This window comes from Lytechinus variegatus, chromosome 4 (genome assembly GCF_018143015.1).
Source record: "Lytechinus variegatus isolate NC3 chromosome 4, Lvar_3.0, whole genome shotgun sequence".
In the NCBI taxonomy this organism is placed as follows: Eukaryota; Metazoa; Echinodermata; class Echinoidea; order Temnopleuroida; family Toxopneustidae; genus Lytechinus; species Lytechinus variegatus.
Window position 1 is genome coordinate 50,761,788 of NC_054743.1, and position 15,048 is coordinate 50,776,835.

At 36.6% G+C, this 15,048-nt stretch overlaps 1 protein-coding gene across 1 annotated transcript; it reads right to left on the reverse strand.

Moving 5' to 3' along the window:
• Nucleotides 1–5,384: 5,384 nt before the first annotated feature.
• Nucleotides 5,385–12,095, reverse strand: LOC121413054 (serine-rich adhesin for platelets-like). Its single transcript, XM_041605815.1, has 6 exons — nt 12,076–12,095; nt 10,423–10,480; nt 9,898–10,059; nt 9,341–9,424; nt 6,965–7,920; nt 5,385–6,354 (listed from the first exon to the last, which is right to left on the reverse strand). The coding sequence occupies exons 1-6, from the start codon at nt 12,093–12,095 to the stop codon at nt 5,385–5,387; spliced, it is 2,250 nt and encodes a 749-aa protein (XP_041461749.1).
• Between the last annotated feature and the right edge of the window lie 2,953 nt (nt 12,096–15,048).

Sequence of the window (15,048 nt, forward strand, 5' to 3'; positions counted from 1 at the left end):
GTCAAAGGTCATATAGGGATCTAAAGGTCAAGTGATAATGTTAAAGTTTTTGTTCAACTTGCTCTAATTTCTTTATTTCTGCATCAATTATGTTGAGACTTGGCACATATGATCTTAGGGTAATATTACATGTATATGCATGAGGATGACTGGGTCAAAGTTCTTATAGGGGTCTAAAGGTCAAGTGATAATGTTAAGAGTTTTTGTTCAACTTGCTCCTATTTCTCTATTTCTGCATCAATTATGTTGACACTTGGTACATACATGTATAATCCATGTGTAATACCGCATGTGTGTCCATGAGGGGATGGGTTCAAAGGTCATCTAGGGGTCAAAAGGTCAAGTTTTTGTCCAAATTGCTCAATTCTTTATAATCGCCTCAATTGTGTATACACTTGTTACAAATAATCATTGGGAAATACCGCACATGTGTCCGTGAGGATAAGGTCAAGAGATCATTTTGCATATTTTATCGATGTCAGGCGAGACTCCACCTTGTTTTAGTAAGACCCCACCTTGGATTCTGTTTACAGTATAATTGGCAATATATTATTTGTGGAAGTGTAAATGTTTCATGATTTCTTTAGCAAGGGCATATTTTGCTTTCTGTGTCTGTGTACATTTGGGTTGGATACCCGGGGGGGCCACTTACATTGACGAGTGGATACCATGCGCGACCAAAAAAACACGTAAAAAGGATGTCCTTTTCACAATAGGGCACGTTACGTACGTAACGTGATAAGGGTGTCAAAAACACAAAAATAATGAAAAAAGGGTATCTATTTTGATAGGAAAATTACGTGTTTAGGGTCGAATTTGCGGGGATGATAAAACAAAATTAAAATGTTTTATAAAGGATGTCCTTTTTGCCCCAACACTTCGTGTTTAGAGTCCGATTTGCGCGAGGTGTAGAAGGTGGGGTCGTACTAAACCAAATAATTAAGGTAAGCCGACGACCGAAGGACCCGTAACAATAAAACATTACTGTACTTGTTTAGGGGTTCATTTCAGGGAATATTTGCCAAGAGTATCGTTTTGTTTCCAATACTTGTTAAGGGTAGGGTTTCACACGCCAATACTTGTTAAGGGGTGCATTTTCAGAATATGGAAATTACGTGTTTAGGGTGCTTTTCGAGACCCCATGGTCGCGCATGGTATCCACTCGTGAATGGAAGTGGCCCCCCCGGGGTTGGATATGAAATGGACAAAATATTCAAAAATACTACTCTATGTCCTTGTTCATTTTACTGAGTGTTATGTTAATTGTCTCTGTATTATACTGAGTGAGCGAGAGAAAAGTCTTTACATCTTAAAGATTGACAGTTTGGTGCAAAAATATGTCATGACACACTTATTCCTAATTGTCCTGAAAGATTATGTTCATCTCCAAAATACTTTAGTATAATTTTTATGTGGAATATGTAAACACATACTAGTATATTTCAAGAGGTATTAAATACTGCACATGTAGTCGTGAAATTTGATTTGTTTCAAAGTATAATGACTTCAATGAATGAATCCAAATGTCCATGAAGTAATAATCACTGTAGTGATTATCCTACATGAGCTTTGGTATTAAAATTTCATTGCAAAATTTCTTTTCAATTGAAATATCATGCTAATTTTTACTAAAAAGTGTTTATTAGATATTTCCCCTGATGCATAAAGTATTTTGCAACGATTGTTTTGATTCAACTCATAAGATTATGTTTCCCTGGCAACTGAATTAATTCATTGCAGCCATACATTTCTTTGACAAAAATCAAATTTTACATCACAGAAAACAATACCTTAAGGGGATCATGCTATTTTGGGATAAATATGATCTTCGTGATTATGTTCATAACTAGTGTTTTTAATTAAATTTGCATCTTTTGATGTGTAAGGTTGTTTCTTCAAAATAATGCTTGAATTATAAATGAATCTTTATTGACAATTCAAATATGGTGAGAAATTAACAGTGAGAGGAAAGAGGAATTAAGTAGGGTCTCCAAATAGGAAAAAAGGGGCCCCTCAATTTTTTTTTCCCACATAAATGCTCTAAATTTATTGTACTCTATTATTCATCAGAAAAAAATGCATGCTTTCATGGGGAGAAATGTAATATTTTTGCGTTATGTTATTTTTTTCTTCGTAAGTGCAAGATTTTTCAGTTGGTGGCGTAACACACGATAGAGCGAGTTCAAGACGCACAAGCATGTATTCTATTGTTTTTAAAGCACAGTGGTGCCTTTTGTACATATTTCAACTATTCTAAAGGTATCTCAATGGCCAAGTGAATGAAAGCTAAAATAATTTAAATATTCAAGATGGTCTAATGATTTTGACCATCGCAGTTTACCCTACACTAATTAGGCCCAGTGTGAGTCTGATATTTCATAAGGGGGCAAGACCAGGCACACATCCAGCCAGATACACTGGAATTGGGATATTTCAAAAGTGGGTAGATTCAGCCGGATTAGACACAGAGGCCCGTATTCTGAACTCGGGTTCAACCATAGAGATATATTACTAGTTATTAATATATATCTCTATGGGTTTAAATTCGACCACGGTCTAACTCTATGCTAAAATTATGGGGAGCCAAAAGTTAAAAAATTCTGTGTGTATTATGTATATTTCTTATGTTTACTACATGTATTTTGTTTCCTAATTTTGCTTTCATAATGAATAAAAATACTTATCATTCTCAGACAATTATGAACAATTTGGGTGTCATATGAGTTAATAAATTGAATGTGTACTGTTAGGCATTTGTGTTCCAATTGTTTAACCACAACTTTAAACCAGGATTTAATTTCAACCGCAGTTCAAAATAAGGGCCAGTAAGTTCGAGAGGTGGAGTTTTTTGCAAAACTACTGATGGCCTCTAAAATGATATCTTGTGTCTGATCTTGCTGTTTATTTGGTTGATATCTGTCTATTTTTACCGAAGTCTCAGTGCCCGGAATATTAGCTCTAGAAGTTTATGGATAGTATAATTTCATGATTTTCATGTCACTGATTTTCGAGTGGTCATTTTATATTTACATTGACTTATCTTTGACAGGCTTCTGTTAGCTCTGTCCAATATCCCCCACCCCCATTTTCTCCTTCCCCCCCCCCCTCTCTCTCTCTTTACTCCACTCTGTTTTCACTCAATTTCGTTGCTCTTTTCCTTTCATACTTCTATGATATACTTTTTTCCACTTGTAGCCTAATTCCCATTTCACTATCTATTGCAATCTTTATACTTTTGGAAAGGAATTTTAGATCATGTTTGATGTTTGGATAAATCCTCAATATTTTGAGTGATGATTTGAATAGCCATGCAGAGCGTGAAAAAGAAAACTCCTCTGCTCCTTAGAGACAGAAAAGGTAAATGATTATATTTGATTTGAAATCTATTTTCCTTTAATCGATCTTGTACAAAATTTATGTGCAATGAAATAATTTTCCATAGAAATTTAATCAAGGAAATTCATTTTCACAAATTACATCCCATTCATGCAGTTGTTAAATGTAAAGTGCGAGTTAGGCTCAAGTATGTTTCTTTCTCTGTCTCTTTCGCTCTTACAATTATCATTTCATGTCTGTCTCACTCACTCACTTGAAGTTTTTTTCTCCCTGTAACCTTTCTCGCTCCCTCTCACCTTTCTCTCTTTCCCCCTTCTGTCTTTCTCTCTTTCCCTTTCTCTCTTTCCCCCTTCTCTCTCTCTCTCTTTCCCTTTCTCTCTTTCCCCCTTCTCTCTTTCACCTTTCTCTCTTTCCCTCTCTCTCTTTCCCCTCTCTCTCTTTCCCTTTTCTCTCTTTCAACTTTCTCTCTCTCTCTCTCTCCCTCTTCAACATGCTTCTCCATCAACAACCAATAATGACACTGTAACACAAGTTTATCTGATTAAAGTAGAAAATATAAATATATACATATTTAATTGATCCCATGATGAAGAAATATATACAAACACAAACTTGCTTTGATATTGTTCATAAAAGCACCTCACAACTTGATGCAATTGCAGATTTTAACCCCCCCCCCATCATAGACCTATTAGATTTTAAGCAAGGTTATGAAAAATGCACACCAGGTCCAAGTTATACCAACATTCTAAAATATGAACAGCATTTGTTAAATTTCTAATTTGAATTGTTTGGTCTTGATTTGCAGAGTGGTATGGTTCCAGTTAAAGCAGGAATAGTTCATATATAAAATAAACATTCAAATCCGATGACAATCTTCTACCAATTAAGATGACATCGTTCCTACAAAAAAAAAAGACTCTTGTTATTATATGGTCTAGAACCATATTCATGAAACCTGAATAAGTCTAGTTATCACCTAATTGCAAACTAAATTAGGTGATTGCTAGACTTATAAGGTTTTATGAATATGGGCCCAGGTCATAAATGATGCAACAAAGCTCATCCATAACATAACTTCATGTGATTTCCAAAGAGTTTGATTACCTTGAAACATGCTCCATTTATTACAATATTATGTTCTTTTCATTGTTTGTCTTCAAGCTTATATTGTGTCCTCCTTTTGGTAATTTATGGGGTATCAGGCAACAAAAAATGATACAAATGCAGGAGATACAATGTAAGCTAGCTACAAGAAGCTGTGGATTTTAAAATTATATTTGACTGATGTAATTCTTTATGGGTCTCTACGAGTTGTTTATTATTAATATCGTTTTTTTTGTTATTGTTTCATGTCGCAACAGCGCTATGTATTGTCAGGAAAAAGCACTATATAAATCCAATCATTAAAACGCTGATTATAGGTACAAACAAATTCATGATACTTACAATACCACAGATTTGGAACCTGTAAATTTGAATTCAAAATAGATAGGATTGGACCAATGAATGTTTAACTTTGTTATGTCGGTTAATATGCCCCAGGGTACTGTTTGTGTGCAGTTGTAAAGAAAGACCCCCACCCCCCCAATAAATACGCCTCGAAACATGTGAAACAGTTGTTTTTTCCAAGACATTTTATTCAAATCTTAAACTACATACAAAGTCTATTTACAACGAAATGACATTTATACAATTGGGCAATTCCATAAAAAATCATTTTGCATGTCTAACCCCCATTTTTCTTTGTTTCGCTCATCATTTTACACACTGCTCAAGCCATGATAATTTCTGAGCAAAACAATTTTTTTCATATGAAAAAGAAAAAAAAATATTGTAAAAAGGTTCAAAATCTAGAGGATAGGACATTAATACTTTATGGGACTGCCCAATTGTAAATAAATGTGATGAGATTGAACTTACCTCTGGTACTTATTTTCCCCTAAATAATAAAAGTTGCAATTAGTTTTATGGTTTGTAATTTCATTCAGCATTGATGCCCCCATTTCACCCCTTTTTATTTTTTTATATATAGTGTTCTTGTATCACTACAATGCTGATTTAATGACTTTTAGAACAGTTGAAACATAAACTAGGCTTGGTCGCTTCATAGGGTCCAAATCACAGCACTCATGTCCAATGTTCAGGAGGGCATCCAGATGGAGACGGTTGCCCATCCTAACAAAGACACGACCAATCTGGAACGTGTCCGACTTGACTGAAGGCATCTGGCCGTCAAGTGCAACCTCCGGTGCTACATGATTGTAAAGCCCTTCCGTCCGGTACCGTCTCTTTGCATCTTCATTAAGGCAGTAGATACGAGAAGGGCAAGCACGCCGGGTTGCATGACCAAAATCAATGATCTTGGCCCTCAGCCTGCCTTCCTCTTCACTAAGCAAGATGTTGTTACACTTGAGGTCGTTGATCAGGAATCCTTGTTGATGCATTTTGACGATTCCCTCAACAATGTCCAGGGCGATGGTAAACTTTTCTTCCTGCGTCCATCCGGAATGTGTTCTTTCCAATGAGTCGGCCAGGGTGATGCTCTTCCCCCGCTGAGCATCACCCACAAACTCCATCACCAAAGCAAGCGTATGGCAATCCACAGTGATGTAACCGAAGTACCTGGGGAAGTGACGGAATGCACTCAGATCTTTTTGGATGCCTGCTTCTTCACTGATTACATAGAGCTGGCGCTGGCGGTGAGCAGGTTCCCTGGACAGAGGGAAGTTCTTCAAGGCAATCGGATCTTTAGTCACGGCGTGCCTGAAGAGGTATACTGCTCCATTGGAACCCCTTCCCAGCTCAATGGTCCTGGCTGTGCTTGTTGTTGACCACAAAGCAATGTCTTTCAGCTCTCTCACCATGTTGTTACATCTTGGTGGGGTGATGGACTGCATTGCTTTCTGGATGCTGGTGAAAGCTTCAGCACTGGTCCAAACATGAGCTGCTCCAGAAGATGATATTGAAGAGCTTGATGAGTTGAGGTTCGAAGAGGATGCAGTCGTCGAAGGGATTCTGTTGGACAAAGAAAAAAAAAGAATTAGTTTAATTGAAAAAAAATACATTATTAATTCTTTTATCTATTTTGATTACAAAGGTTCTTCCGAACTATTATAAAGATTGAATTAGAATCTATAAATTGAGATTTGAAAAACAAAAGTGATCATAAATCTGTTTAGAATGCACATACAAGCTTATATTTTCACATGAAACATACTGGTAAAGCTTTCCTCAAGATAATTATAACTTCAATACTTCTATTATTATGTTGAAGTAAATGGGCTAATATAATTACCAAGGCATACATTAAGTCGTATTACTTTTCATAATTCTTGTTTCAAATGTTCATCCTAGGTATTGTTCTTAATCAAGTTTAGTTAATAAAAATATCCCAGTAACTAATGAAGATCTTCATACCTCTTTGTTTATGTTTATGTCACTTTGAACTTTGTTTTTAAGTTCTTGAAATTTTAAAAAATGCACAAAGCATATTAATAAAAAAAAAGGTTTTTCATGTCTGACCCCCACTAACTAGTATTGAAAATATCAAGTAACTTGAAAAGGGTCTTCACACCTCTATTTTTAATGAGTATTATTATCATGTTTATAAAATTAGTATACTCACTCCTCTTCACTTGATCCATCAGATGTTCCAGTGATGTTGAGTGCTGGATGGATAAGCCTTGGGGAACACTCCTGAGATGATGGAGAAGCTGATCTGAAATCTCCAGCAGGAATTGGTCCTGTTGACTCGATCGGTGGAAGGATGTACATCCGATCCTGACCAAGGAATTCCTGGAGAGAAGGTTCCCCTTGCGACTCCTGGTTCTGTTGGTTCTCTGTGAGTGATTGGGGAGGTGTTGGGACGGACTGGAAGCTAAGAAGCACAGCATCGTTGGGCTGATACTCTTCGTCCAGAGGCACGTTTGAGGCAGAGTCTTCAGCTGTTCGGGAAGAGTTGCCATCTGTCTGTGCCTGAAGGTTGGTCATCTCTAGGAAGCTCTCCAGACCAGATGGGAGGGAGACTAAGGAGGTCTCCAGAGATGATGGAGAAGCTGATCTGAAATCTCCTCCAGGAATTGGTTCTGTTGACTCGATCAGTGGAAGGATGTACGTCCGATCCTGACCAAGGAATTCCTGGAGAGAAGGTTCCTCTTGCGACTCCTGGTTCTGTTGGTTCTCTGCGGGTGATTCGGGAGGTGTTGGGATGGACTGGAAGCTTAGGAGCACAGCATCGTTGGGCTGATACTCTTCGTCCAGAGGCACGTTAGAGGCAGAGTCTTCAGCTGTTCGGGAAGAGTTGCCATCTGTCTGTGCCTGAAGGTCGGTCATCTCTGGGAAGCTCTCCAAACCAGATGGGAGGGAGACTAGTCGGGAGACAATAGAGCTTTCCAGAGATGGGAGGGAGGCTGGGGTGGTCTCCAGAGATGGTAGGGAGACCAAGCTGCTCTCCTCTGGTGATAAAAGGGAGACTGATGATGGAAGGTCATCTCCCTCGGTTGTAGAAATCCTGTCAGCGTCAGCAATCTGATGATCCAAAGAGCCAGAAATTTGTGGTTCTGTGCCACGTTGGAGTACCGTCTAAAAAAAAATTTTAATGTGTTGATAAGTCTCCAATTAGTAAAGAATTTAACAGCGCTTGAGTACAATCAATGAGTTAAAACAGGGGCAGGCGAGCAAAGTTGAAAGTGAGAGGCAAAGGGTTAAAACATCCTCTTTTGAAAGGGGCATATCTACCCTACTCTAAATGACAGATATGTTCACCATCAGACCATTCTTTTGCCCGAGGTAACTGTTTGTTTTCTAGTAATATAATTTTGGAAATCCATTTTGAAGGAGATTGCTGATTATTAAACTATTTGCTAACTGTATTTTTTTAGTTCATCAAAAAGGTATAAACAATTCTTCCCCTTAAAATGATTTTGATTGTTGAAATCTTGAAGAGAAAGTTATCATCAGTAAATTCCCTCACAAAAAATGATTTTATCACTTGAATAGAACACAAACATGTTATCACAGAAAAAGATGGAGATGGGCATTTTTTTTACTCCAGAGGGCACTGTAAGGTATAAAACTAAATGACCTATTTAGGTATAACATGTTTATAGAAATGAAATTCACACAAATATGTCTTTGCATTGTAATTGTGCCCTTTCGGGGATGTAAAAAAAATTGCACAATATGAAATACATATAAACAAGAATAAACTTTAGAAACGAAAATGCAGAGATTTAAAAAGAAATTGTTCCTCTTAAAGGGCACATTTAGTTTTAAAAAAGGGCAATTTTTCCCATGAGAAATTGTAGCGCCCTTTCAGTTCCAAGAATTATGCAGATAACAATTACCTTATATTAACAGACTGAAAATTTTGAACAAATTAAAAAAGTTTCAAAAAAGGGTAACTAATCTAATACAAGAATGTTTACTTATAAGAAGGCAAAGATGCTCGTATTAACACATGAAGCAGGTTCATCTAAAATAAAAAGGGGCACTGAACACATATACAAGGGGGGTTTTTCTTGGGAAAAGGGACACTTTTTTAATGTTTCATGAATGGGGTACTGTGCCCCCCCCCCCTCCCTGGATCGCAGAACCCAAGTTAAGATTTAACAATATGTAATTGTTTTGCATAGAAATGATGACAGTCTATTAAACAAGAGAGATAAAAATTGAAAGTAAATAAATTATAAGGCAAGAGCACCCCCCCCCCAAATATTTTCCTATCATCACTGCTGTTTTATGCTGTATTGCTTGGGTTTATTCTTAGTCTTGATGATATCAATGACGGTCAATATAAGTAAGGATGATTACGATGAAAATGCTCTAATTTTTTTCTACGTTTGCCTGTCCTTCATATAAATTTTCCTTCCTTCTTCATTGTTATTTTATGCTATTCAGTTTCTTCTAAAAGTCTTGATGATACCAATAATGTTCAAGGTAAGTAAAGATGATGATGATGAAAATGAAGATGATGACTTGGATGATAGGATTCCTTCCTTACCTCGAGGAGTACCTCTAAGTCTTTGACGCGTTGTTGTGCGGTCAGAAGTTCCTCTGTTTGGTCTCTCAATCTCTGTTCTACTCCCTGAAATATTAGAAAGAAATGAATTGAACCCAAGACATAAATATACCATTTCGTAGCATTTGATTAAACAAAAAATCATAACTTTCCATGAGTGTTACATTTTAAAGAGGAATGATGATTTGGGGGCATTTTTGTTTTAAACTGAAAGTGAACGTTATCTAGTCTAAATAAAAATTTTGATGATGATACGCTACTAATAAGTAATATGTTCTAAGCACTGGAAAAGTATAATCATATCTGATAGTGAAGGGGGAGGGGGTACTTACAGTTTTGCCCAACTGCTCTGTAATAAGCTAGCACTAACAAGTAACATACTTCATTTCCCAGGTTCATTTCATGAGCAATAGGCCCATCATTTTTTTTTTCTTATATTGAACAAACTTCACACACAATGTTACACTAATTTAATTGATAAATAGCATACATGGACTTATTAAGTTATATTCTACTTCTAAAAAAGTATGAGTCCTTACTTGGAGTTGAGTGGCAAGCAAAACATTTTGTTGTCTGTCTTGCTGCCAGGCTGTTGCTAACGCTGGAATAGGATTGCCAAGATCAACGCCAACACCCATCTCAGTGGCCAGGTTGTAGAGATAGCGTACCATCTGGTCTCCCACATCGGCTCGAAGCTGTAGCTATTGTCATGAAAATCAAGAGACAAGTCAATATGTGTTTAAAATGAGCAATTTGAAAGACAATGGCAATCAAAATAAAGAAATGAAGATTGAATGAGCAATTTTTTTAGCCATAAAAAGTTTTGCACATATTGAAAAAAAAGTGTGAGCGATTGTACTAATCTAAAAGGGGAATATGATAGCATTCTATGTACTAGTTAGGACCTTTACCCGTCACATCTTTTCCAAAATCGTATAAGAACAATCTCCCTCCACTTTCACTCAAAAAAGGAGAATAAATGAGAAATATCGGTATGCCCGTATCAAATTCAAAAGAAAAATCTAAAAAAAAAAATATTGTTTATTCTGAGTTTAAGAACTTACATCTAAAAGCTGAGCACCACCCACGGTGGGTTGGCCATGCTGTACGGTAGTCTCTTGCCTGTACAAAGGCGGGCTGGAGACACCATTTTTATTGATGAAATAAAGAACAGAGGATAGGAAAAAAAGAAAGAAAGAGAGAGAGAGAGAGAGAAAGAGAAGGGTGTGAAAAGTTTCCAGATAGCAACAAGGGAGAGATATAGGAAATAAAGAGGATTACACTTAGAAGAGAAGGAGATAGGAAAAGACGTGTACATCATTCACGACGTACATGCATCCACAGTAAAATATTATCACTAATCTTAGATGACTGAAAATTTTGAAGATGATTTTAAAATTTGAATTTTAATCAAAACTGAAATCTTTGTAAGACAAGGTATTTCTTCATATTTCATGTCAAAAGGTAACCCAGGTGGGCCCGACATCAGCGGAGCCCAGGCGTGAAGCCAACCTGGTTTAGATCTAGTCAAAACGTAAGCTTAAAAAATGATATTTTTCTTTATCCATTAGGCCTAAGTGTTTTGACCAAGATCTCTGAGATCTATTTTCATGAAGCTGTAGACTACAGTCATAACTTGTAAATGAAATGACTGCAAAATATCCTCTGCTGTTTAACCGTAGTAGAATTACAATCCTCATATGGTGATTTCCATCAAGTAATTCTACATCTAATTTAGATCGAGATCTCTATAATGTTGAAAATTTACCCTAAGATCTAGCTATTCTAGATCTAGACTCTACATGGGAATTTGGACTGAACCAAGGCAGTGGATTGAAATTATTGCTAAAAACAAGCAGCTGAATCCTAGGCCTAATTTGTTTATTGATTAGGGTCAAGCCTATAAAAAAGTATGAATGAATACCATTGGATCAATGTTAGATGTAGTTTTAGATATATTCTAGCTAGGCCTAGGCCTAACTTCTAACGTTAGGTTATCAAGATAGGGTCTAACATTAGTTGGCCTATACCGTACTATTATTACTAATACAAATAGATCTAGAGTAGTTCTAGGCTTACTACTAGGCCTAGGACTAGGCCTACTCTAACTTAGACTCTAGTCTAGACTACAACATTAGGCCTACTCTCGTTAAACATACGGTACGGTACCATACATGTACCTACGTTAGTCTAAAAAGTAAAATATCAGATCTTTCTAAGTTAGATCTAGGCCTAACATAAGTAGGCCTCGAGTCTAGACTCTAATGTTAGACTAAGTTAGACTAACGTTTGACTTTTGAGTTTTAAACTAAAGTCAGAGGCAGCCGAACTAAACAAAAACTTGAGTTTTAAATAAGTTAATAATAATATGAGCTAGGCTTACGGGTTTTAGCTAAATAAAAGAGATTGCAATATGCTGATTTGATATTTTTTAGATCTAGACATGATGGAAATCTGAGTTATTTATAGAAGTTTTTAATGACTCTAACTCTTCTTCTTCCTCCGTTAGCTTCGGAGATTAGCAGAGCCAGAGTCTAGAGACTTGGCATTAACGCTACACATGCGGAAATGAATGCGATTTGAAAATCATAGTCTGATCAAAAACTCTAAAAATAAGTCATAAAAAATTGAAAATATTTCATGAATGGGAAAAGGATAAAATACTGAAATTTCTCAGTGTGCAGGCTGTTATACTACTGAAATAGTATGTTACTTACCGAAAGGCATGCTGGTCCATATTCGCTAAAATATAGAATTTTCTCTGAGATAATTCAAAGATCAATCAATTCAGCAAAAGTTGAACGAGTGAATACCGTAGGTTTGTTTACGTAAATTACCTGTATTATACAAACGAGACTGAATTTGAGTCATTGCGCAGCGCAGAGCTCATAATGCTTACGAAACAATGGTATTCACCACATCTTTGCGCGTCATAATACTGATATCACCGATGGGGGTGGGGTGCTACACGGCCTCCACCCCCACTTCCCTGGCGTATACATTGTGCTCTCGTCGAGAAAAAGGAAGAAAAAGGGCGAGAAGTAGAAAGGAAGGGTTACAAAACAAGGACGGACAAAATAAGAAGAGAAAGAAAAGAAAGAAAGAAGGAAGAAGGAAGGAAGGAAGAAAGAAAGAAAGAAAGAAAGAAAGAAAAAGAAAGAAAGAATGGAAAAAGGGGGAAATGGAAGAAAAAAAGAAGTGGAACATAAGGAAGGAAGACGAGTGAAGACGAGCCGATTGGGGAATATAAATGAAAATAAAAAATAATTTCCCGCCACCCCCTTAAGTGATGAAATCTGTATGACCAAAAACAATGTGACCTAGGAGAATAATAATAATCCTAATAATAATGATAATAATAAGCGCCAAAGCCATGTAGAGTGCTCAAGACGCATTAAGAAATTAAGAAGTAAAAAGCAAGATTTTTAGAATTTTTTTGAAAGACTCAACAGATAAAATTTCTGGATGTTTGTCCCATAAGACAAGCATGAGCAAAGGATCTTACTCCCAAAGATTTTGGAACCACAATCAAGCGAGATGTTGAAGAGCGTAGAGACCTATAGTGGGTATGTAATAATTGATAAAAGGAAGGTTGTATTGGGGAGCTGAACAATGTGTAGGGAACCAGGGGCGGATCCAGCCTCCGCAAAAGGGGGGGGGGGTGGCCGAACCTTTTTTTAAAGCTCCATATTGAGCACGATATACAAATCACCTAAAAAAGCGATTCGAGCACGAAGCGCGAGCGAAAATTTTATACTGTACTGTGGCATGAAAGATTTTTAAAAATATTTTCCAAGTTTTCCCCTCATCTTATTTTATTCACTCGCCTTTCTCCTTTTATGTTTCCTCTCCTTTTTTTCTCCTCCGACTTTTCCCTTCTTTTTTTCTTTCTTTCCCACTTTTTCCCCTTTTTTGCTCAGCCAATGGGGGGGGGGGCGGGCCCCTCGGCCCCCCCCCCCTGGATCCGCCTATGGGGAACTTACTATTATTTGTTCATTATTCAAGTTCATTCCAGTTTTGTTTGTTCATTTCAGTTTTGGTTACAAGTTCATTACCCTTAAACCAGAGTTCAGAGAGTTCTTTCACCCGGCCCTCTCTCATTGTCAGGACATTGCTCTACTCCAAAATAACCCTAATTTACTGTCCCCTTTTCTTCAGTCTCCATCAGCATTCTTGCCGTTTATCCTCATTTTTCTTTATTATCCCTATCTCCTTTGTTATCCTCATTCATCCTTCTGATTTTTTGCACCCCACACTTGACCATTATTTTTGTTATCAAATCCCTTTATCTGTTGGTCCTCCCAGCTATACATCCCTCCTCTCTCTTGGTTGATGATGAATATTTATGTTGTAAGACTCATTATGCGTGGTTCTTATTCATGATGATGCGTTACTTCTGTTATTGTCATCTTCCAAGTTAATTTGAATATGTGTTGAAGTACCTTGTGCAAAGAAAGCCTAAAGATATGAAAAATGAATTATGCCCTGCCAAGCTCAGGCAGTTGAGCACAGACCTTCAAACCAGTAACATCTACCTCTTCGTCTGTTTTTGTTCTGTGTTGGAAGAACCCGGGTATACTTAGAGCTATAATAAATTTAGCTACCACACATGAATACAACAAAATCTTATGGGGTAACCAGTGCCGTGAATTCAGAAACGGGGTAAAATTTTGTGAGAATTTGTTTGATAAAGTACTACGAGCTGCAGCATTTTGAAGCTGAGATAACTTTCTGGGGTAAATTGAACAAAAGTCGGAATTGCAAAAACCAAGACTGGAGAAACTTCCAGGTTAGGTACTTATATTTTCTCTGTGGCAGACCGTTTTAACAAGTATTTCCGAATAAAACAGACATCACCGGTATCTAGTTGGTACCTAATGATTTACAGATATTTGAGCTTTGATGAGATAGTCATGTGTGAATCGAAAATCCGCCCTTCGAGATTGCGATAAGTATTCTGAGCAATGCTTCCACTTTTCAAAACGGGACTTCCTTGAATTTACTCTGCCGAAACTTCCTGAAATTTTACAAAATATATTGGAATTTTCCGAATGTTGTCCAGTCTTCCATAAGTTATAATTCTCTTATACAGTGCGTATAAAAAAAAACGGGACAGTTTTGAAAAGTCTGTAAAAAAAATTTGTTTCAAAATATTATATCTATATTTTGATATTAATATATGCTCTTATAGATCTTATCTTTCAAATGCCATTTAAAAAATAATTTTGTTCATGCTTGAGCGAATACGGGACGTTTGTGTCGGGGGTTCAAGAAGAGGCTGGCGCCAAAATTGCAGAAATGATAAATTTGATGATTAGACTTTTGGCTAATCAGCAGACTTTCTCTCAATATTTTCATTATCTTTGCCATAATTTTCGAATTATGCTGTCAAATTTCATTTACTAATTTATTTATTTACCTGAATTATTTTGTTTTTCATTTAAACTTCTTTTACCTTTGAATTTTCCTTCATAAGTAAGAAAAGAAGACTTTTTGTCAACCCAAGTAAGAAGATTTACATTATCAATTAGGAGAATTCGTAATTATTCAAATCCTTTTATCATGTGAAACAAATTATGTTATGGTACCTTTAAAAGAGTTGAATCCATTTTCAAGGGGTTATTGAATCCTTTACCAAGTTTAATTATGTTCTTGACAGTACAAACAGGAAAGAACTCATGTCTTTCAAT

What these genes read in the sequence shown, in the direction of transcription:
- LOC121413054 (XM_041605815.1), bottom strand. Translation starts at nt 12,095, where the DNA reads ATGGACCAGCATGCCTTTCG. An exon ending in TGCTTGCCACTCAACTCCAA is followed by an intron (nt 9,425 to 9,897) that starts GTAAGGACTCAT and finishes CTAATATTTCAG; the next exon opens with GGAGTAGAACAGAGATTGAG. An exon ending in GATGGATCAAGTGAAGAGGA is followed by an intron (nt 6,355 to 6,964) that starts GTGAGTATACTA and finishes TTTGTCCAACAG; the next exon opens with AATCCCTTCGACGACTGCAT.